This window comes from Pristiophorus japonicus, chromosome 3 (genome assembly GCF_044704955.1).
Source record: "Pristiophorus japonicus isolate sPriJap1 chromosome 3, sPriJap1.hap1, whole genome shotgun sequence".
NCBI classification, from domain to species: domain Eukaryota; kingdom Metazoa; phylum Chordata; class Chondrichthyes; family Pristiophoridae; genus Pristiophorus; species Pristiophorus japonicus.
The window spans coordinates 262,681,408-262,703,087 of record NC_091979.1 but is presented as its reverse complement, the minus strand read 5'-3'; the positions used below and the strand labels follow the sequence as shown (position 1 = coordinate 262,703,087).

Sequence of the window (21,680 nt, the reverse complement as noted above, 5' to 3'; positions counted from 1 at the left end):
GAAGGATGTTGACAAACTTTTGGGGGCATCCGAAACGGAGGAGAACCCTCACGGTTGACAGTGTCAAAGGTCTTTGCAAGATCGAAAAAGGCTATGTATAAGGGCTGGCGCTGCTCCCTGCATTTTTCCTGCAGCTGTCACGCTGCAAAGATCATGTCCGTTGTGATCCGTAGAGGATAAAATCCGCACTGCGACTCCGGGAGGAGTTCCTCGGCCACAGGGAGAAGACTGTCCTGTATACCCAAGTCCAGATAATTAATATACATGATAAAGAGCAGTGGTCCCAACACCAACCCCTGGGGGACATCAATGCACCATATCTATTAGTGACTTAGAAACATAGAAAATAGGAGCAGTAGTCGGCCATTCAGCCCTTCGAGTCTGCACCGCCATTCAATATGATCACAGCTGATCCTCTATAACACCACCATATTCCCGCTTTTTCCACATACCCCTTGATGCCTTTTGTTTCTAGAAATCTATCTCCCTCTTAAATTCATTCAGTGACTTGGCCTCCACAGCCTTCTGTGGTAGAGAATTCCACAGGTTCACCATCCTCCGAGTGAAAACATTTCTTCTCATCTCGGTCCTAAATTTCCTACCCCGTATCCAGAGACTGTGACCCCTTGTTCTAGACTTCCCAGCCAGGGGAAGCATCCTCCCAGCATCCAGTCTATCCAACCCAGTCAGAAGTTTATTCGTTTCAATGAGATCCCCTCTCATTCTTCTAAACTCCACTGAATACAGGCCTAGTCGACCCAATCTCTCCTCATACAACAGTCCTGCCATCCCAGGAGTCAGTCTTGTGAACCTTCACTGCACTCCCTCTATGGCAAGTATATCCTTACTTAGGTAAGGAGACCAAAACTGCACACAATACTCCAGGTGTGGTCTCACCAAGGCCCTGTCTAACTGTAGTAAGACATCCTTGCTCCTGTACTCAAATCCTCTTGCAATGAAGGCCAACATACCATTTGTCTTCCTAACTGTTTGCTGCACCTGCAGGTTTGCTTTCAATGACTGGTGGACAAGAACACCCAGGTCCCTCTGCACATCAACATTTACCAAGTTATCACCATTTAAAATAATACTTTGTCCTTATGTGTTTAACTTCACATTTTTCCAGGTTATACTGCAACTGCCATGTGTTTGCCCACTCACTCCTCCTATCTAAAAGCATCTTGCAGCGTCTTTGCATCCTCTTCACAACCCCACCTAGTTTTGTGTCGTCAGCAAACTTGGAAATATTACATTTGGTTCCCTCATTCAAATCATTTATATACATTATGAATAGCTGGGGCTCCAAGCACTGATCCCTGTGGTACCCCACTAGGTACTGCCTGCCAGCCTGAAAAAGATCCGTTTATTCCTACTCTATATTTCCTGTCAGTTAACTTGGATGAAGGAATTTAAAAAGTTAACAAGCTTGCAAATGACACTCAGTTGGGAGGCACATTACGTTATGTGGAAGAGGGGGCAGGGAGAAGTTGCAGAGGAACATAGACAGACAGTGAATCGGAAAAACTCTGCCAGATGGAGTTCAATGTGGGGAAGTGCAAAGCAAGTGCATCCACTTTGGATCGGAGGACAACAAATCAAAATATGTTTTTTAATGTGAGAGAGACTAGGAGCTGTGAAGGATCAAAGGGATTTAGATGTCTAAGTACACAAATTGCTAAAAGCTAGTGTACAGGTACAAAAAGTAATCAAAAAGGCTAATGGAATGTTAGCCTTCATCTCAAGGCACATTGGAATTCAAAATCAAGGAAGTGATGCTTCAGTTGTACAGATTCTTGGTCAGACCCCATCTGGAGTACTGCATTCAGTTTGGGCACCAAACCTCAGGAAAGACATATTGGCTTTGGAAAGGGGTACAGCTCAGATTCAGCAAAATGATACCAGGGACTAAAGAGTTAAAGTATGAGGACAAGTTGCATAAACATGGCACGTATTCCTTTCAGTTTAGAAGGTTGAGGGGTGATCAAATTGAGGTATTTAAAATGATTAAGGGCTTTGATGGGGTAGGCAGAGAAATTAGCTCCTCTAGTGGGGGAAATCCAGAACAAGCAGACATCATCTTAAAATTGGAGCTGAGCCATTTAGGAATGAAATCAGGAAACACTTTTTCACACAAAGGGTAGTGGAAATCTGGACTCTCTCCCCCAAAGGCTGTGGATACTGGATCAATTGAAAGTTGTAAGACTGATAAGTATAGGTAAGGATATACATAGAAACATAGAAAATAGGTGCAGGCCATTTCGGCCCTTTGAGCCTGCACCACCATTCAATATGATCATGGCTGATCATTCAAGTTCAGTACCCCATTCCTGCTTTCTCTCCATACCCCTTGAGCCCTGTAGCCGTAAGGGTCACATCTAACTCCCTTTTGACTATATCTAACGAACTGGCCTCAACAACTTTCTGTGGCAGGTTCACAATTCTGAGAGTCAAGAAGTTTCTCCTCATCTCGGTCCTAAATGGCTTACCCCTTATCCTTAGACTGTGACCCCTGGTTCTGGACTTCCAACATCGGAAACATTCTTCCTGCATCTAACCTGTCCAATCCTGTCAGAATTTTATATGTTTCTATGAGATCCCCTCTCATTCTTCTAAATTCCAGTGAATATAAACCTAGTCAATCCAGTCTTTCTTCATATGTCAGTCCTGCTATCCCGGGAATCAGTCTGGTGAACCTTCGCTGCACTCCCTCAATAGCAAGAACGTCCTTCCTCAGTCTAGGCGACCAAAACTGCACACAATATTCAAGGTGTGGCCTCACCAAGGCCCTGTACAACTGCAGTAAGACCTCCCTGCTCCTATACTCAAATCCTCTCGCTATGAAGGCTAACATGCCATTTGCCATCTTTACCACCTGCTGTACCTGCATGCCAACTTTCAATGACTGCTGTACCATGACACCCAGGTCTCGTTGCACCTCCCCTTTTCCTAATCGGTCACCATTCAGATAATATTCTGCCTTCCTGTTTTTGCCACCAAAGTCAAGGGCCTGTGGAGCAAGGGCAGATAAATGGAGTACATGTACAGATCTGCCATGATCCAACTGAATGGTTGAACAGACTCGAGGGGATGAATAGCTGACTCCGGTCCCTATGGAATACTGTTAAATTCAGTATCAGAATGAAAAACTTCCAAGTAAATTGCCCCCTACTCTGCCCCAACAATGTGCACTGATCCTAGTAAATTGCCATGTACCCTTCCCCAGCAATGCGCATTAACCCCAATTTTATAAAAACACACTTGACCTTTCCAATTCCCATGCCAGCCATCTTTGTAATCGGTGTGAATGAGGCTGCAAATAATGCTAAATTTCTCAGTTTTCCTTTGCTGTTAACATGTGTCTAGTAGGAAGTAAAAAACTATTCTAAAGGCCTACCATGCTCAAGTGATCCTCCTTTTAAAACATAAGGAATTTCTTATCATATATGTAGAAAATGGGTACAGGGTATTTGCCACACGTGTCAAGCATCTGTATTCAACACCGTTAAAAGTATATCAATCAAGTTTAGGATCAATTCAATTGTTTGCCTTCCCCTTATCGTAAAGTGCCAGTGAACTTATGCTAAATGGCCAATCCTCTATTATAAAACAATAAAAATACTATAATTTGTAACTAATCATATATAAATTCACAGTTCTCTACAGAACGTTAGCCAGCATTTGCTGTAGGTCAAACCTTCTTCATAGACACAAAGTTAAGGGAAGAATGAACACAGTATTCCAATGGGATTTTGTTACCACAAATAAAGTTCAAAGTTTCCATGAGGGCTTAATGGAGAGCCAGACTAGGGACACCGATTCACCACTGGAAAACAATACTCGGCTCATTCAAATCAGGACAGGCGTGGATGTTGGGAGGTAGGAGACAGTAAGCTACTGTCTGTTTTTAAAAAACTCAGATGTCAACATTACACTGTGAAGTTTTTTTCCCTGGAAGGGGGGCATATACAGACTGATTTCCAATTGCAATACACATAGCCCACAACAAACGTTTCAAAGATTAACACATATTGGGCCCGAATTTGGTGAAACACAAGTTCCGCCCGTTTTTCAGCGGTCCCTAGGTGGTGCGTCAATATTTGCTGCCTGGTACCGCTGGGGTAGAGTGGGCGGGAGTTTCATCCCACTTTTCTCGGCGGTAGCGGAGTGCAGCGGACGGTGGCCGGCGGAAGAGGCCTTTCGACTTGGGAAGCTTCGGCTTCCGAGTTGTGCGCATGCAGCTGTCAAGTTTCTCCCCTCGAGGGGCCAGAGACTGCCGACCTGAGATTGTTATGGAGACTTGGGGGGGGGGGGGGGGGGGCAAGAGAGACTAATATTTTTATTATAGTTCATTAATAAAAGAGTAAATAAGGCATTATTAGACCATTTATATTATCGCCTAGAAAATACTTCAATCTGTGGCGAATTATAAAGATCTGTGTAATATCAAACAAACCTGCCAGCTCTGTGTCCATACTGCCCGTTTAAGATCCACTTAAAAGCACCTTCTCCAGGACAGTATGCAGTTCTAGCGTTATGTCGGCGGTCTACATGGGCGGGCGGTGGCGGTATGTCACTCATGAATTTTCCACTGGGCAGTATGTCAGTGGTATGTACCTGTTTATTGATGAAACTTGTGTTTTTGGGGAGTAAGCGGGCGGTAGATCGATGAATTTCAGGCCTATGGATTTGTATTCTTCAATTTACTATGGTAGGATATGAAACCAATCTAGAACAAACTTCTTACTTTAAACATTCAAGTGTTAAAAGTATTGAATATTTGAAGTAACCAAGATATAAGCAACTATTGGCGGTTCACAGATTACCAAAGTGGCTTGAGAAAAAAAAACAGAATTCTCAATCAATTTAGGAGAAAATTTCAATATGTTTGCTAGAAATGGACTTTTCTACATAGGCCATTAAGCAAGCCATTACAGATGAGGAAAAACGAAGAGCATGGTTGCCCAATGCACTAATCAAGTCTGAAACATACAAAGATGTGGAATAATGCAAAATTTATTTCATGACTCAATGATGTCGAACCATCTCAAATGAAAATAGCATTTAAAAGGTTACGGAAAAATTTCCAGAAGCTTTATTATCTGATAGTTCTTCTCATATTTACTGTGCTCTTACCAGCTCAACATTAGTTTGTCCCAACTCTTCAAGTTGTGTGCTCAACTCCCGCTCACGAATATTTAGTTTGTCAAGCTGTGCCTGCAGTGTGTTGTTCTCAGACTGAAGTTGTGCGTTTTTGGTGGTCAGTTTCTCTGTAAATAGAAGCAGCTCAGATTCCTTTTTGCGACTCCCTTCAATGTCTTCCTGCAGATCGGTAATGAGCACGTTCAGGCTGTCGACCTCTTCCTTCAGCGACTGAATCTCTTGTTCATTCCTATGATGTAATCACACTCGATTATTTTTCTATACTAGTCTGCACTTGTAGAAAACATTTTTTTTTTTTTTAAATTGTGAAAAATCTTGCCTGCTGAATTAAACACTAATGTAAATCAGAATACAGCAATGTACTGAAGAAAAAAACTATACCTCTAGTTTTTGCAAAATATTTTCGACAGAATCTGATTATGTTCTACAAATATTCAACAGTTAAGAAAGCAGAAATTTGACGATTGGTTTATTTGTCCATATTTGTATGAATAAGCAACAACCTGATGATGGTTATACGAACTTACGAAAATGACGGGCATGAAAAGACCAGCTGGTCCATCAAGCCTGCCCCACACTCATGACACCTGGAGCATCATGACAGGACACTTCCAACCTCCCCAAGCCGCCATGTAATTTCCTCGGAGAAGCAAAAAAGAGGAAAAAACGCAGGACTAACAAGGAAAACAAATTACTGGAAAATTCCTCTCCGAGCCCCCCTCAGGCGATAAAAATCATCGCAGAACTCATTGACCATGCGTACATTAATGGTTAATGTAATATACAAAATAAACTATTATATCTAACCAATTAAACTGCCTACTCTACCTTTCAAGCTGTTCTTGCAACTGATTTACAATCTTTACTCGTTCATGCAAAGACTGGCATTCTGCTTTCTGTCGGTTGATAATTTCTTTATATTTTGACAGTTCATCTTCAGTCCTCAAACGCTCATCCTCAAGACATTTCACCTGCGGGAGGATGGGGATAACAGGACAAAAAAGAAAGTGAGGCCACAAAAATAACCCAATTTACGTAGAATGCTGATGAGCAGCAAGAAGATTTTGAATCTTCCTAATGGAGGGACAGATAAGCCAACTGGAGTGTCCCCTATGGCTGCAGTTAACTCAGCAAAATATATTTTCAAAAACTGTAATTTCCTGCCTTCTTACTTCTTGACACGGTAACTAGCATACATCACCACTAATTATGGACCAAACACAGAGAATAGACAAGAAAATGCAAGAGAAACATTCTGGGAAAAGTACTTATTCTTTATTCAAATACTTCAATATAAAAATATCAACCGGTGAAATGGGCAGTGAAGTTTCTCAGTTATTTTAGGAAATAGTTCAAGAAAATTTATAACAATCCAATTTCAAAATACAAAGACATGAACAACAGTACTCACCTTTGTTCTCAAAGTATGCAACTCATCCATCCCTTCCTTGAATGTTTTCTTCAGGTCATCAAGTTCTTTTATTTTAGCATGGCGAATCTGTATTTTTGTTGGAGAAATACATCACATAAGAACATAAGAATTAGGAACAGGAGTAGGCCATTCAGCCCCTGCTCCACCATTCAATAAGATCATGGCTGATGATCTACCTCAACTCCACTTTCCTGCACTATCCCCATATCCCTGGATTCCCTCGGAATTACTTAGGAACCAAATAAAATGTAATATTTTCTTAATGAAAACATGAGAGATTAATCAAACAGAGACCTAAATCAGCCTCCCAACCGCCCAGTTCATCTTTACTACTTTTAAATTTACTTGGATTAAACCCAAGAAAGGAAATCCCACTTCCCCCCTCAACTTTATTGCTATTGAATTGGTACTTACTAAGTTATAGAAGCTGCTGTGAACTCAAAAAATCAATTACTTTCAAAGTTCAGGCCTAATCCACATTCAGCCAAATGGATTTATGTGTGGCCATTCTATTAGTGATCTGGTCGTCTTTTGTTACATACCCCTAGAATTCTGCTCTTGAACACTTGGCAAATCATAATTTATTGTCTTGGACATTGCCAAAGTTTTCCCAAGTCCAATGCAGTCAGAAACAAGTTGCCACCAGATGGCCTCTTCATCAAAGCTAAGTTTATTACTACCTACTTTTATCTCAAAATTGTTGCATCTGCAATGTAGTCGATAGCTTATCCTCAGACTGCTCTTTAATTCACAGGGTTTTCCCAGGACTCCATCCACTCTCTTTGTGCCGGCTCATAAATGACCTTCACAATCATTCAACCTCATCCACTCATTTATATTTCCACTATACATCCATTATATTTTGTATAGATCACACACAATATTATCCCCCTCAGTGCAAATGTTGAACTTCCACATTTTCTCCTTGCTCTTCAATGATAAAAAACAATTCTCATTCTTTCAATTCATCAATTACATGGTTTCTTAATTTTAGCACCCCTCCTGTTCCAAGGCCTTACCCTTAGATCCTCATCTATTGACATACTTGGCCTTATGACCCCTTCCAACATCCAACAAGTGCCAGGCAATGACCATCTCCAACAAGCAAGAGTCAAACCATCACCCCTTGATATTCAACGGGATTACCATCGCCAAATCCCCCATCATCAACATCCTGGGGATCACCATTGACCAGAAACTTAACTGGACCAGCCACATAAATACTGTGGCAACAAGAGCAGGTTGGAGGCTAGGTATTCTGCAGCGAGTGTCTCACCTCCTGACTCCCCAAAGACTTTCCATCATCTACAAGGCAAGTCAGGAGTGTGATGCAATACTCTCCACTTGCCTGGATGAGTGCAGCTCCAACAACACTCAAAAAGCTCAACAGCATCCAGGACAAAGCAGCTGGCTTGATTGGCACCCCATCCACCACCTTAAACATTCACCCCCTCCATCACCAGCGTACCGTGGCTGCAGTGTGTACCAGCTAAAAAATGTACTGCAGCAATTCGCCAAGGCTTCTTCAGCAGCACCTCCCAAACCCGTAACTTCTATCACCTAGTAGGACAAGGGCAGCAGGCGCATGGGGCCACCACCAACTCCACGGTCCCCAAATCACATATCATCCAGACTTAGAAATATATGTCACTGTTCCTTCATTGTCGTGGGTCAAACTCCTGGTACTCCCTCCTTAACAGTATTGTGGGACAACCTTCACCACCCTGACTGCAGCGGTTCAAGAATGCGGCTCACCATCTTCTCAAGGGCAATTAGGGATTGGCAATAAATGCTGGCCTTTCCAGCGACGCCCACATCCCATGAATGAATAAAAAATATATCAACTGGTCACCCGCCTGCTTGGTTTTGAAGCATATTGTGTGTAACATATTGGGGCCTAAAAGACCCGAGATTTTTGGAAAATCTATTTTATGGATCTACCAATAAAGGTTATTTTATATATTTCTATTAGAACTTCATTCGCCATTTTGTACACTCATGTAATCTTGTAGATAAATGTTCACGTCAATTCTTCTAAATATTTTGTTGCAAGTTCAACTCACCTCCATCTGATCTGATTTTTCTTGCAAGTGTTTTTCTAGTTCCCCTTTAGTCGCACGAAGTTTGGCATCCAACTCATTGGATCTAATTTCTTCAGATTCCTGTGAAGACAGAACAGGGACACCAAATGCTCTACATAGCATAATGAGCTGCAATAGAAACATAGAAAATAGGTGCAGGAGTAGGCCATTCGGCCCTTCGAGCCTGCACCACCATTCAATATGATCATGGCTGATCATTCACCTCAGTACCCCTTTCCCGTTTTCTCTCCATACCCCTTGATCCCTTTAGCCGTAAGGGTCATATCTAACTTCCTCTTGAATATATCTAACAAACTGGCATCAACAACTCTCTGCGGTAGAGAATTCCACAGGTTAACAACTCTCCGAGTGAAGAAGTTTCTCCTCATCTTGGTCCTAAATGGCTTACCTCTTATCTTTATACTGTGACCCTTGGTTCTGGACTTCCCCAACATCGGGAACATTCTTCCTGCATCTAACCTGTCCAGTCCTGTCAGAATTTTATAGGTTTCTATGAGATCCACTCTCATTCTTCTAAACTCCAGTGAATACAGGCCCAGTCGATCCAGTGTCTCCTCATATGTCAGTCCTGCCATCCTGGGAATCAGTCTGGTGAACCTTCGCTGCACTCCCTCAATAATAAGAATGTCCTTCCTCAGATTAGGAGATCAAAACTGAACACAATATTCTAGGTGAGGCCTCACCAAGGCCCTGTACAACTGCATTAAGACCTCCTTGCTCCTATACTCAAATCCCCTAGCTATGAAGGCCAACATGCTATTTGCCTTCTTCATCACCTGCTGTACCTGCATGCCAACTTTCATGACATCCAGGTCTCGTTGCACCTCCCCTTTTCCAAATCGCCATTCAGATAATATTCTGTCTTCCTGTTTTTGCCACCAAAGTGGATAACCTCACGTTTATCCACATTATACTGCATCTACCATGCATTTGCCCACTCACCTAACCTGTCAAAGTCACCCTGCAGCCTCTTAGCATCCTCCTTACAGCTCACACCACCATCCAGCTTAGTGTCATCTGCAAACTTGGAGATATTACACTCAATTCCTTCATCCAAATCATTGATATATATTGTAAATAGCTGGGGTCCCAGCACTGAGCCCTGCAGCACCCCACTAGTCACTGCCTGCCATTGCGAAAAGGACCAGTTTATCCCGACTCTCTGCTTCCTGTCTTCCAACCAGTTCTCTATCCACGTCAGTACATTACCCCCAATACCATGTGCTTTAATTTTGCACACCAATCTCGTGTAGGACCTTGTCAAAAGCCTTTTGAAAGTCCAAATACACCACATCCACTGGTTCTCCCTTGTCCACTCTACTAGTTACATCCTCAAAAAATTCCAGAAGATTTGTCAAGCATGATTTCCCTTTCATAAATCCATGCTGACTTGGACCGATCCTGTCACTGCTTTCCAAATGCGCTGCTATTTCATCTTTAATAACTGATTCCAACATTTTCCCCACTACTGATGTCAGGCTAATCGGTCTATAATGCCCCGTTTTCTCTCTCCCTCCTTTTTTAACAAGTGGTGTTACATTAGCTACCTTCCAATCCATAGGAACTGATCCAGAGTCGATAGACTGTTGGAAAATGATCACCAATGCATCCACTATTTTTAGCGCCACTTCCTCAAGTACTCTGGGACGTAGACTATCAAGCCCTGGGGATTTATACTCAAAAGATATGTCTAAAAAGTTTTAAAATGCAGTTTTCATTATTCTCAAACTATGTAGTAGCAGACACATCATTGCTCACATTAATCTACTATCCATTTACAGACCTTCCATTATATTCTGAATCTAGATTACCCTTCACATTAGAATAGGTCAATCATCCAGTCATGGGATAATGTTACTAAAGTTTTTTACTTTAAGTTGTCAGAAATTTGGAAGGGGTACTCTTTTTATTGCAAGTACCCCCTTGCATTTATCTTTAAAAACCATAATACATGTTCGACACTTTTTTATTTCAATGTATAATGGCCCTAGATTACCACCAGACCCGTCGACAAACTGAACATGATTCAATTTTTAGATCCCCTCCTCTAATTCTTAAAATGACACAAAAAGGTAATAACCAAACAACCTAAAGGAAAAGAATAATTGAGTGCTTCCATTTAACTGTTGCTGCATGATGTTGAATAGGACTGTTTCAGCACAAGCCACAAATGGAGGTGAGCTTGTGCTGAAACAGGCTCAAGCTCAATTTCAGCTAAATCCAATGAAACATGCCAAAGGGCTGATTTGATTAGAAGAACACAATGAACAAATTTTAAGAAGAAAAGAAAAGAAAAAGAAAAAACTAAAACAGCAATGTGATAATGACAAGATAATCTCAACAATATTCCAACAGTGGGTAGTCAAGGGGCTAGGGGGTGGGGGGTATGGGAAGGAACTTAACACAATCACAATCACTAAGGAGGTGGTACTCAGTAAGATAATGGGACTAAAGGCAGATAAATCCCCTGGACCAAATGGATTGCATTCTCGGGTCTTGAGATGTAGCGGCAGGGATAGTGGATACATTGGTTGTAATTTACCAAAATTCCCTGGATTCTGGGGATGTCCGAGCAGATTGGAAAACTGCAAATGTAATGCCCCTATTTAAAAAAGGAGACAGACAAAAAGCAGGAAACTATAGACCAGTTAGGGTAACATCTGTGGCTGGGAAAATGTTGGAGTCCATTGTTAAATAAGCAGTAGCAGGACATTTGGATAAGCAAAATTCGGTCAGGCAGAATCAGCAAGGATTTATGAAGGGGAAGTCATGTTTGACAAATTTGCTGGAATTCTTTGAGGATGTAACGAATAGGGTGGATAAAGGGGAACCAGTGGATGTGGTGTATTTGGCATTTGACAAGGTGCCACATAAAAGGTTACTGCACAAGATAAAAGTTCACAGGGTTGGGGTAATATATTAGCATGGATAGAGGATTGGCTAACTAACAGAAAACAGAGAAAACGGAGAAAGATTGCAGAGTGTTGCAGTACAGCGGGACCTGGGGGCACTTGTGCCATGAAACACAAAAGGATAGCATGCAGGTACAGCAAATGATCAGGAAGGCCAATGGAATCTTGGCCTTTATTGCAAAGGGGATGGAGTATAAAAGCAGAGAAGAAGTCTTGCTACAGTTATACAGGATATTGGTGAGACCACACCTGGAATACTGTGTGCAGTTTTGCTTTCCACATTTACGAAAGGATATACTTGCTTTGGAGGCAGTTCAGAGAAGGTTCACTAGGTTCATTCCAGAGATGAGGGGGTTGACTTATAAGGAAAGGTTGAGTAGGTTGGGCCTCTACTCATTGGAATTCAGAATGAGAGGTGATCTTATTGAAATATAAAAGATTGACGGGGGCTTGGCTAGGTGGATGCAAAGAGGATGTTTCCACTGATAGGGGAGACTAGAACGAGGGCATAATCTTAGAATAAGGGGCCGCCCATTTAAAACTGATGGAGAAATTTCTTCAGAGGGTTGTAAATCTGTGGAATTCAGTGGCTCAGAGAGCTGTGGAAGCTGGGACATTGAATAAATTTAAAACAGAAATAGACAGTTTCTTAAATGTTAAGGGGATAAGGGGTTATGGGGAGCGGGCAGAGAAGTGAACCAGAGTCCATAATCGGATCAGCCATGATCGTATTAAATGGCAGAGCAGGCTCGAGGGGCCGTATGGCCTACTCCTGCTCCTATTTCTTATGTTCTTATTTAAGTGATATTGGTTCAAGGGAAAATATTGGTAGAACTCCCCTGCTCTTCTTTGAAACAGTTCCATGAGATAATTTACATCCACCTGAGAGGACAGACAGGGCCTCAGTTTAACATCTCATCCAATAGTAAGGCACTTCGTTAGTACTGCATTGAAATGTCAGTCTAGATTCTGTGCTCAAGGCTCTGGAATGGGACTTACACCCACAACCTTCTGACTCAGACACTGAGCTATGACTGACTCAGACACTGAGCTATGACTGACTCACTTCCAGAACAAGCAGACTGTTCACCTCCAAGCGGAATTGTCCCCAACCCCTCAACTTAAAATGTGGACTTTGTGATACGTAGTGATGCAAGATCAACATGTCCAGTAGATTTATAGTACAATTTAAGGGTGGCTCATCCAATCCATCTTTCTTCCATAGACAAAATTCTCGTAAGCTATGCTACTCTTGCCCTCTGTTGAGCTTAGTGTGTCAAAGCATGGTCCCTGCACTAATGAACAATCAGTATCTCCAGATTACTTGTGCCAACTTTTGCAGCGCTGCATTATAACCTTGAACCTTGCAGGTAGTTTTGGCACATTTCAAAATCCAATACATATTTTGAATCACCTCCCACCTAAAAAATGTGCAAGACCAGAGTTATAATCCCACTCAGATTTTTTTGCAACTTTTCAGTAATTCCAGAACCAGTTGTGAGTTCCACAATGTGCGCACACTATCAGCTATGGTATAATGACACACTTTGTTGCTAAGTTGCAGTATTGAGTATTTATCCAATGTCCAGTTACATGCTCCAGGAAACCAGAGTTAAAGATTGTAGCCGAATGGCTATGAAATCCCAACTGCGCAGGATTTCAATCCTCCGACTTTAATGCATTATGGACTCCAGAATTAACTGCCACTTTTGTGTTGCTGCAAAGTGATAATTATATCACAACAATGGAAAAAGTGGGAGCATAACTGCAACCAAAGAAACAAAGGCAGTAATTAACAAAACAAAAAGATTATATACCATTGCAACAGTTCGTAGTTGAAAAACATGGCCATCGAAACTATTTCCATTCAGCTCCACAATGAAGCCACTGGCATTCCTGATTCTTACCAACACCGCCCCCACCCCCGCCATCCTATCCACAACACACCCTCACCCCACCCTCGATTGTCAAGGTGACTGTTAGCACCCAAAAGCACTCCGGGATTATGGTTCGGGGGACACTTCGGGTAGGCAACGCAAGCATTCCTTCTGCCGCCCACTCAAAAATCTATCACTATATCTATCCCGTTTAAAGATTTCATCTCCAAGTCTCACTTCATACCCACAAATGCTTTTCACTAGTCCGGAGTGTTCTTCAACATGCCAAAAATAGCCTTTGCCAACTGCAGAACCCAACTGACAAATTCTACCAGTCAACATGACCATAATGCATCAATGGTGCCAAAATTAACACACCCACTTTTTAATTTATAACATTTAAAGTGCAAAAAAGCAATAAACAGCAGGATTCTGTTGGATAGGATGCCTGTGAAACTCTTAAGCATTTAACATTTCATTTGCTTGGTCCACTCACCATATGATGTATGACATAACCATCCTCCAATATGTATTATTTAAGACAAGACCTTCCCTGTAAAATTGCTTTGTAAGGTACAGGGAATGGCTTAACAGATAGCAAAGTGGATGATAACCGAATGGAAAATACAAACAATAGGATCATCAATACTACAAAACTCAAACCAACCTGGTAGGTTTTGATCATGTCTTGGCAGTTTCTTCGGATTTGTTCAGTCTCTTCTTTAGCCTGAGTTAGTTTGACTGTTGTTTCCTTCAATTTTTCTCTGGTTTCCTTTAGGGATATTAAAAATATTTAGTTTAAATTTTACTTTAGTAAAATGGCTGAACTGGAAATCAATTTTACGTGCAATAATTACTCAACAAAATATTACATTTTTGGACTTAGTTTCTACATTACAATCCAATAATTAATCATAAATGTTAAATACATTTATGTTTTTCAGTGTCTCTTGTTCGCATATTTTAAGCTTTAAAACTTCAAATTAGAAGCAACTTGTGTTATCTCCTTTCACTCCTCTGCCAAAAGCTACCTACTATTCCAGAAGTATCCTGGAGAGCAAAGATACCTCTCAGAATCTTGTCTCCTTAAGCCCAACAACCCTCTACCCTCCCCCTCTGAAAATAAGTGCAAGAACTTCATGGTCACAAAGATTGAGGCCATCCATTCAGCCACCTCTATTGCTTAACCCCCTTTTCCTTTTTCTCCAAGCCAAAACTCCCCCTGAACTCATGTCTTTCACTAGGCTCTCTCCTAATATACTTTGGGGAGTGAGTTCCAGATTTCTACTACCCTTCATGAAAAAAACGGCTTCCTGATTTCACTTTTAAATGACCTAGTTCCAATTTTAAAATGATGTCCTCTTGTTCTGGATGTCCCACAAGGGGAAATAGTTTCTTGATCTACTCCATCAAAGTGCTTAATCATTTTAAATACCTCCATTAGATCACCCTTCAACCTTTTTAAACTCAGGCAAAGACAAGCCAAGCTTATGCAAACTGTCCTCATAATTTAACTCTAAGCCTTGGTATCATTCTGGTGAATTTGCACTGTACCCCTTGACCCCATTCCCACTAAACTGTTGACCACCCAACTTCCCTTCCTGGATCCAATCTAAGATAACACAGCAAATGGTTCCTGCTCCTCAATTACATTAACCCCTTCTTCAAAAAAACTCATCCACAACCTCTCTGATCATGCCAACTACTACTCCATCTTCAAGCTTCCTTTCTTTACAAACTACTTTAAAACATTAAGTTAGAAACAACCTGTGTGTATTGCCCCCCGATATGAAATCAAGAAATTCTGCCTCCTGTTTATGGCCCTGAAATTGCGGTGTGTATGATGGTGTACTCTGAGTACGCCCCCATATTCCCTTTGAAATCCACTGCATGTTCGGGAATTGTGCATGCATGCTGACAGGTCATCTGTGCGGGCCACAAAAAAGCAAATCGCTGGTGCAGAGTTGGCTATTTGCCGAGTGACTATCCAGCGATTGCACGCTGAGATCTTACGGCTGATACAAGCAGGTGCAGGGCCTGTTTGCATCAGTGTAAGGGGATATCTAAGCTATTAAACATTTTCATATCCTAAACTGTAAGAAAGGAGTTCATGCAAATATTGGCCCAGATTACAGTTTTAATGATGTATACAATTATCAAAAAAATTAAATTTTTAAGCGAGGTTGGTAGAATCAAGGTAATTATGAATAAAATTCCAATTCTGTAATTGTATAGATATTAGATTTGGGGATTCCATTGCATCTCATTCGGGGATTCCCTTCGTAAATGATGGAATGTTGCTTTGGCATTGGAATAATGGGCCCACGTGATCCCAGGTACGCTTCCGCACCGCCTGCATCACCAAGATCCGTGGGCGATTACGTTGCCCTCTGCCACAGGTTTTCACAGCCTCGCCACCAGCAGGTACTTTCACAACCGCAATTTCTAGCCCGTGTGATCACAGAACATCACTGCTGATTTAGTTTGCAAACCATCTAAACTGAAAACGTAACAATACAACTACACTAATTTTATAGAGAAACCATTATTTGCAGCTTGAAGCCAGATCTTATAATGCCATCTGGTGGTGATGTGAATAAATAATGTGTCAAGTAGGAAAGTTCTGTAAATGGCTAGAAATCTAATGACAAAATCCTAACATGTTGAAATAGAAATGCAAGTTATTCAGTCATAATCACCAAGAGAATACATACAAAAATTTGGGAGGAAAATTATAAAAGTGTCCAACATAAAACAGCATCTTACATTGGGTGAATACTTTTCTTTTAATATAAAAAAAATGCTGGAAATGCTCAACAGGGCATCATCTGTGGGGAGAGAGAAACCGATGATCATTTACCTGAAATGTTAACTGTGTTTCTCTCGCCAAAGATGCTGTCTGACTTGCTGAGTACTTGCAGCATTTTGTTTTTATTTCAGATTTGCAACATCCACGGTATTTTGCATTTCTATTATTTTTTTTAATGCTTGGTTTCATTTTTTTGTAAAGTGTATCTTGTGTTTGCAGGCAAAAGAATTCTGGTTCATCTGTATCCTTCCCCATTTGAGTTATTAAATTGCAGCTGGGGAAGGTAGCAAGTAGTCATGTGGTGCTTTCCCGCAGGGTGAAAAAGTGAGAAAATTAAAAATACACAAACAAAAACACCAGAGAATTAATCAACTTATGTCAGTATTGTGCTACTTTTCAGACTGCGGGCAGAGAAGTCCTGAAATCTGTCTGAATTCTTAAATGTAATACTTCTTAAACTTGGATTCCTTAAATATACAGTTTAAATATTCACAAACCATGACAGCACCAAGATGCACATTTAAATACTATTTTTCCTCCTTGATGACTAAAGTAAAGTATTTTGAATAGGGAATCGCAAGTTTAAGTGCAAGTGATTTACTAGAATCCTGAATTTTCAGATCCTCAGTGCAAAAACATTATCCAAGTGTAAGGGTGACAAGCTACAAAGAAAGATTTGAGAAACTCGAGCGCTACAGTATTAAAAAGGTTGAAGTGATCTCATCAGTCAAGGTATTAAAAAATGTTAAATGATAGACAAAATAAATTCAGAAATGCATGATATAAACTTAAGAAAGTGCAAAATTAACAACAGATATTAGAAAGAACTGCTCTACTCAAGGTGCTGAATGTTTACAATAAACTGCCAGGTAGGTAGTAGTGACAACAGAATTAGAGGTCATTCAACTGGATGCTACAATGATAAGAACTAGGACAAGAGAGGGATGAGCTTTTATAGGTCAAAGAGCATTATTCCATTCTTGACTCTAGTTATGTTTATATTTTGGTGACAATTTCTTGCTGCAGGTTTATTCATGTGGTACAGTGTACCAAAAGCAAATGCATGCAAATAACTACTCAAATATAATAATTGTTAACAGGAGAATCATTTGTTAATGAAAGAGGAATTAGTTGAGGTACTGGATGGGATAAAAATTGATAGAGGAAGTACTAAAAAGGCTAGCTGTACTTAAAGCTAATAGGTCACCCGGACTGGATGGGATGAATCCTCGAATGCTGAGGGAAATAAAAAGGTGGAAATTGCAGAGGTACTGGCCATAATCTTCCAATCTTCCTTAGATTGGATGCAGTGCCAGAGGACTGGAGAATTGCAAACGTTGCACTCTTATTCAAAAAAGGATGCAAGAATAAACCCAGCAACTACAGGTCAGTCAATTTAACCTCGGTGGTGGGGAAGCTTTTAGAAACGATAATCTGGGACATAATTAACAGTCAACTGGAAAAGTGTGGATTAATTAAGGAAAGCTGGCATGGATTTGTTAAAGGCAAATCGTGTTCAACTAACTTGAGTTTTCTGATGAGGTAACAGAGAGGGATTGATGAGGGCAGTGCGTTGACATGGTGTACATGAACTTCCAAAATGCGTTTGATAAAGTGCCACGTAATAGGCTTGCTAGCAAAGTTAAAACCCATGGACTAAAAGGGACAGTGGCAGCATGGATACAAAATTGGCTAAGTGACAGGAAACAGATATTAGTGGTGAACGGTTGTTTATCGGACTTGTTTAAGGTATACAGTGGTGTTCCCCAGGGGTTGGTACTAGGGCCACTGTTTTTCTTGATTATATATTAATCACTTGGACTTGGGAGTACAGGGCACAATTTCAAATTTTGCAGATGACACAAAACTTGGAAGTATAATGAACAGTGAGGAGGATTGTGATAGACTTCAAGACAGACAGACAGGCTGGTGGAATGAGAGGACATGTGAGATTAAATTTAACACAAAAAAGTGCAAAGTGATGCATTTTGGTAGGAAGAATGAGGAGCAACAGTATAAACTAAAGAATACAATTCTAAAAGGGGTGCAGGAACAGAGACACCTGGGGGTATATGTGCACAAATCGCTGAAGGTGGCAGGGCAGGTTTAGAAAGTGGTTAAAAAAGCATACGGGATCCTGGGCTTTATAAATAGAGGCAGAGAGTACAAAGGCAAGGAAGTTATAATGAACCTTTATAAAACATTGGTTCGGCCTCAACTGGAGTATTGTTTCCAATTCTGTGCACCATACTTTAGAAAGGATGTGAAGGCCTTAGAGAGGGTGCAAAAAAGGTTTACAAGAATGGTTCCAGGGATGAGAGACTTCAGTTATGTGAATAGACTGTAGATGCTGGGGTTGTTCTCCTTAGAGCAGAGATGGTTGAGAGGAGATTTGATAGAGGTATTCAAAATCTTGACTGGTCTAGATGGAGTAGATGAGAGAAACTGTTCCCATTGGCGGAAGGGTCGAGAATCAGAGGACACAGATTTAAGGTGACTGGCAAAAGAACCAAAAGCAACATGAGGAAAAACTTTTTTTACGCAACAAGTGGTTATGATCTGCAATGCACTGCCTGAAAGGGTCGTGGAGGCAGATTCAATCGTGGCTTTCAAAAAGGAATTGGATAAGAACCTGAAGAAAAAAAATTGCAGGGCTACGGGGAAAGGGTGGGGGAGTGAGACTAGCTGAAGTACACTTGCAGAGAGCAAGCATGGGCTTGATGGGTCAAACGGTCTCCTTTTGTGCTGTAACTGTTCTATGGTATCCTGAAAGAACAGCAACCGTAATTTTCTAAACTTAGAGCGTTATGTAATAATATAAGCTTACAGCACAGAGGGATGCCATTTCACCCATCATGCCGAATATCTCTTTGAAAGCTATCCAATTAGTCTCACTCCCCACTTTTTCCCCCACAGCATGTGAATTATTCAAATTCCCTTTTGAAAGTTACTATTGAATTTGTTTCCACCACCCTCTCATGCACTGCATTCCACTTCAGATGTGCCACAAACTATTAAATGGAAATAAGATTACTATGGTTTCTGTTACTGGACATTGCCATGTTCTTAAACTATATAATCCTGGGGTAAATGTAATTCCCAAGCCTTTTTGGTTTTCATTTTTAAGTCTCGATCTGACAGGTAGAATAATGGAAACTATTAGGGGTCGGTTGCAGAGTTACCTGGATGGGAGTCCAGCTTGGATTTAAAAGACCCTGTCTGGCAATTCGGCGTAATTTTTTGAGGGTGTACAGATCTACAGATAAAATAGATAGCAGAACTCGCTATGATATGGTTTATTTGAACTTTGAGAAAACTTTTGGCAACACGACACATGAAAGATTCCTATTTAAACAAGCGGCCATAAATCCAGGATAGAACATGGGAGTGGATAAGATGATAGCTGAAAAATAACAGTGGTGGAATGTCAGATTGGGGAAAGATATTGAGTCCCACAAAACAGTTATTGGACACCTGTTGTTTCTAGTCTACATTAATATCCTGAATATTAAAAACAAATTTAAATTTGCCAAATTTGCAGTGCATACTAAAACAATGAGTAAAGTAGAGATAGAGAATGCTGTAAAAGATTTAACTAAGGAGTTAGATTGACTACACAATTGGCAGTGTAATAAATGAAAATTGACTCGTATATTAATGTAAAGTTGGTCAAAATAAGCGCTTGATAAATAAATAATGTTTAGGTTTGAGCAGACAGGCTCATGCTGAAAAGGGGAGTAATAAAGTTTCAATGTCTGGATAACATGGGGTATGAATGCTGGGGCTCTGATATAGAGTCAAAATATCAGAGCACAGACCTCTAGAAGTTGTATGGGGGTTATGCTGTAACTGGTCAGACCACACGGGAGTAACGTGTTCAATTCGGGGGCAAAAAGACTCATCCCAATTATAAACAGGATGCGCTACGTAGGAATTATAAGAAAAACCCAAGCTCTGTATGATTCACAGGCGGGGAGGCCCATGCGGATCGGAATCCTGGTGGGAGTAGCAAGGAAGGAGGTATGCAGGACCAAACCACCAGCACAAAGCTTCACTTTTGTTTTTGAGTTGCTGGCAGCGGTGCCCAGTGAGATTCATCTTCCATTCTGGGAGATTCCCAGACAATCTGGAAGGATGGGCAAATCTAGAAAAGGTGCATGAGTGGGGTCGGAAGGCAAATTGAAAAAGGAACTTGAATGGAAATCTTATCCAAGTATTTACCTAAAATGGCTAATGATGCAGCCAAAACACAGCTATTATTTAAGAAGGGTGCTCATACAGGCACCAGTCCAGCCTAACCTGCTAACCAGACCTTCATCCTTCCCCCGCCCACCCCACCCCAGTACTTATTGGCCTGCATGCCCACCCATCAATGCACTGCCTCTGCTCACCGGCGCCCTGGCACTGCCCATTAACTCAACTTCCTTACTTTTTCCACAGACTACTTACAGCAGTACCAACAAGATTAATGTGTCATCTCAGGAGACTCCCAGACAACTCAAATCAACTGGCAACACTACTAGACACGGAAATAAAGATCAAAATAATGACGCACAAATTATAATGGGATTCTATAATAGGAGAGTTAGGTAATGAAAGGAATGAGCTTTGCCGAGTTTCTCATTTTGGACATTTTAGTTTTACGTTTGGCATTTATAGACAGATGTGCCAACTCTTATCAGAGTAAAGTTGCAGAAAAAATTCTGACCATTGTAGTGACCACTGTAGTTACCCTCCAAATAAATCTCAAATGCATCAAAATAATATTTTGTACAAGATGCGTTCACGACCATGTTCTCTTTTTATTAATATCAAGTTATGAAAATGATTTCCTTTTACCTCTTTTTCACCACGAGAATGTGGTCGCTTAATCGACAAAAAGGTCATTTATACCTGTGTTAATTTTACTCCTACTTATAAGCTTCTGGGAGAGTCTGTGGAATAGAGGGTGCTTAGCAGCATATTTTCTGGATTCATTCCAAAGATCTAACCCTTCTAGGATAAAGTTTTGACTGGTCTGTAAAATCTCAGCTTAATGCTAGCTTTGATCCATTTGTTGTCTGTTGGGCACGCCATTACAATTCTGATCCAGGCAAGGTGCCCAGCTTTTCACAAACATATACATCTGTGACACCATAATGCGGACATGCATCTCCTGCAAACAATACAAAATGCTCTTGATTCTTGCACTTTAGTCATCCATTTCTGGATTATGATCAGGAAGGTGGTTTAGAATTGCTGCAATAAAAAAACCTATGGGCTAGAAATTCGGGAAATGGCGCCATGACTGGTTTTTGGACAGTAAATCGATGATTTTGATTTTTACCAGCGCCGGAATAACGCCATGGCTGAAGGCTGCAAAATTCACCAAACAGTGACTCAAACAGC

At 40.9% G+C, this 21,680-nt stretch overlaps 2 protein-coding genes across 5 annotated transcripts in view; one reads left to right on the top strand and one right to left on the bottom strand.

Annotated features, from left to right (window-relative positions):
• adrb1 (adrenoceptor beta 1) overlaps positions 1 to 20,777 on the top strand; it is a 96,738-nt gene extending 75,961 nt beyond the window's left edge. Inside the window, exon 2 of one of the 2 annotated variants that reach the window (XM_070876604.1) lies at positions 20,733 to 20,777. The gene's annotated coding sequence lies outside the window, so the exon portion shown is untranslated. Of the gene's footprint in view, positions 1 to 17,591; positions 17,620 to 20,732 lie in introns of those variants that run through there. The other variant, XM_070876603.1, reaches the window with a different exon arrangement.
• Positions 1 to 21,680, bottom strand: part of ccdc186 (coiled-coil domain-containing protein 186) — a 124,765-nt gene that overhangs the window by 59,648 nt on the left and 43,437 nt on the right. For all 3 annotated transcript variants that reach the window (XM_070876599.1, XM_070876600.1, XM_070876601.1), the window contains exons 7-11: positions 14,151 to 14,255; positions 8,656 to 8,754; positions 6,572 to 6,658; positions 5,989 to 6,131; positions 5,134 to 5,389 (exon numbers count right to left, since the gene is read on the bottom strand). In XM_070876599.1, the coding sequence (XP_070732700.1) occupies positions 5,134 to 5,389; positions 5,989 to 6,131; positions 6,572 to 6,658; positions 8,656 to 8,754; positions 14,151 to 14,255 (690 nt within the window). The remainder of the gene's footprint in view (positions 1 to 5,133; positions 5,390 to 5,988; positions 6,132 to 6,571; positions 6,659 to 8,655; positions 8,755 to 14,150; positions 14,256 to 21,680) is intronic.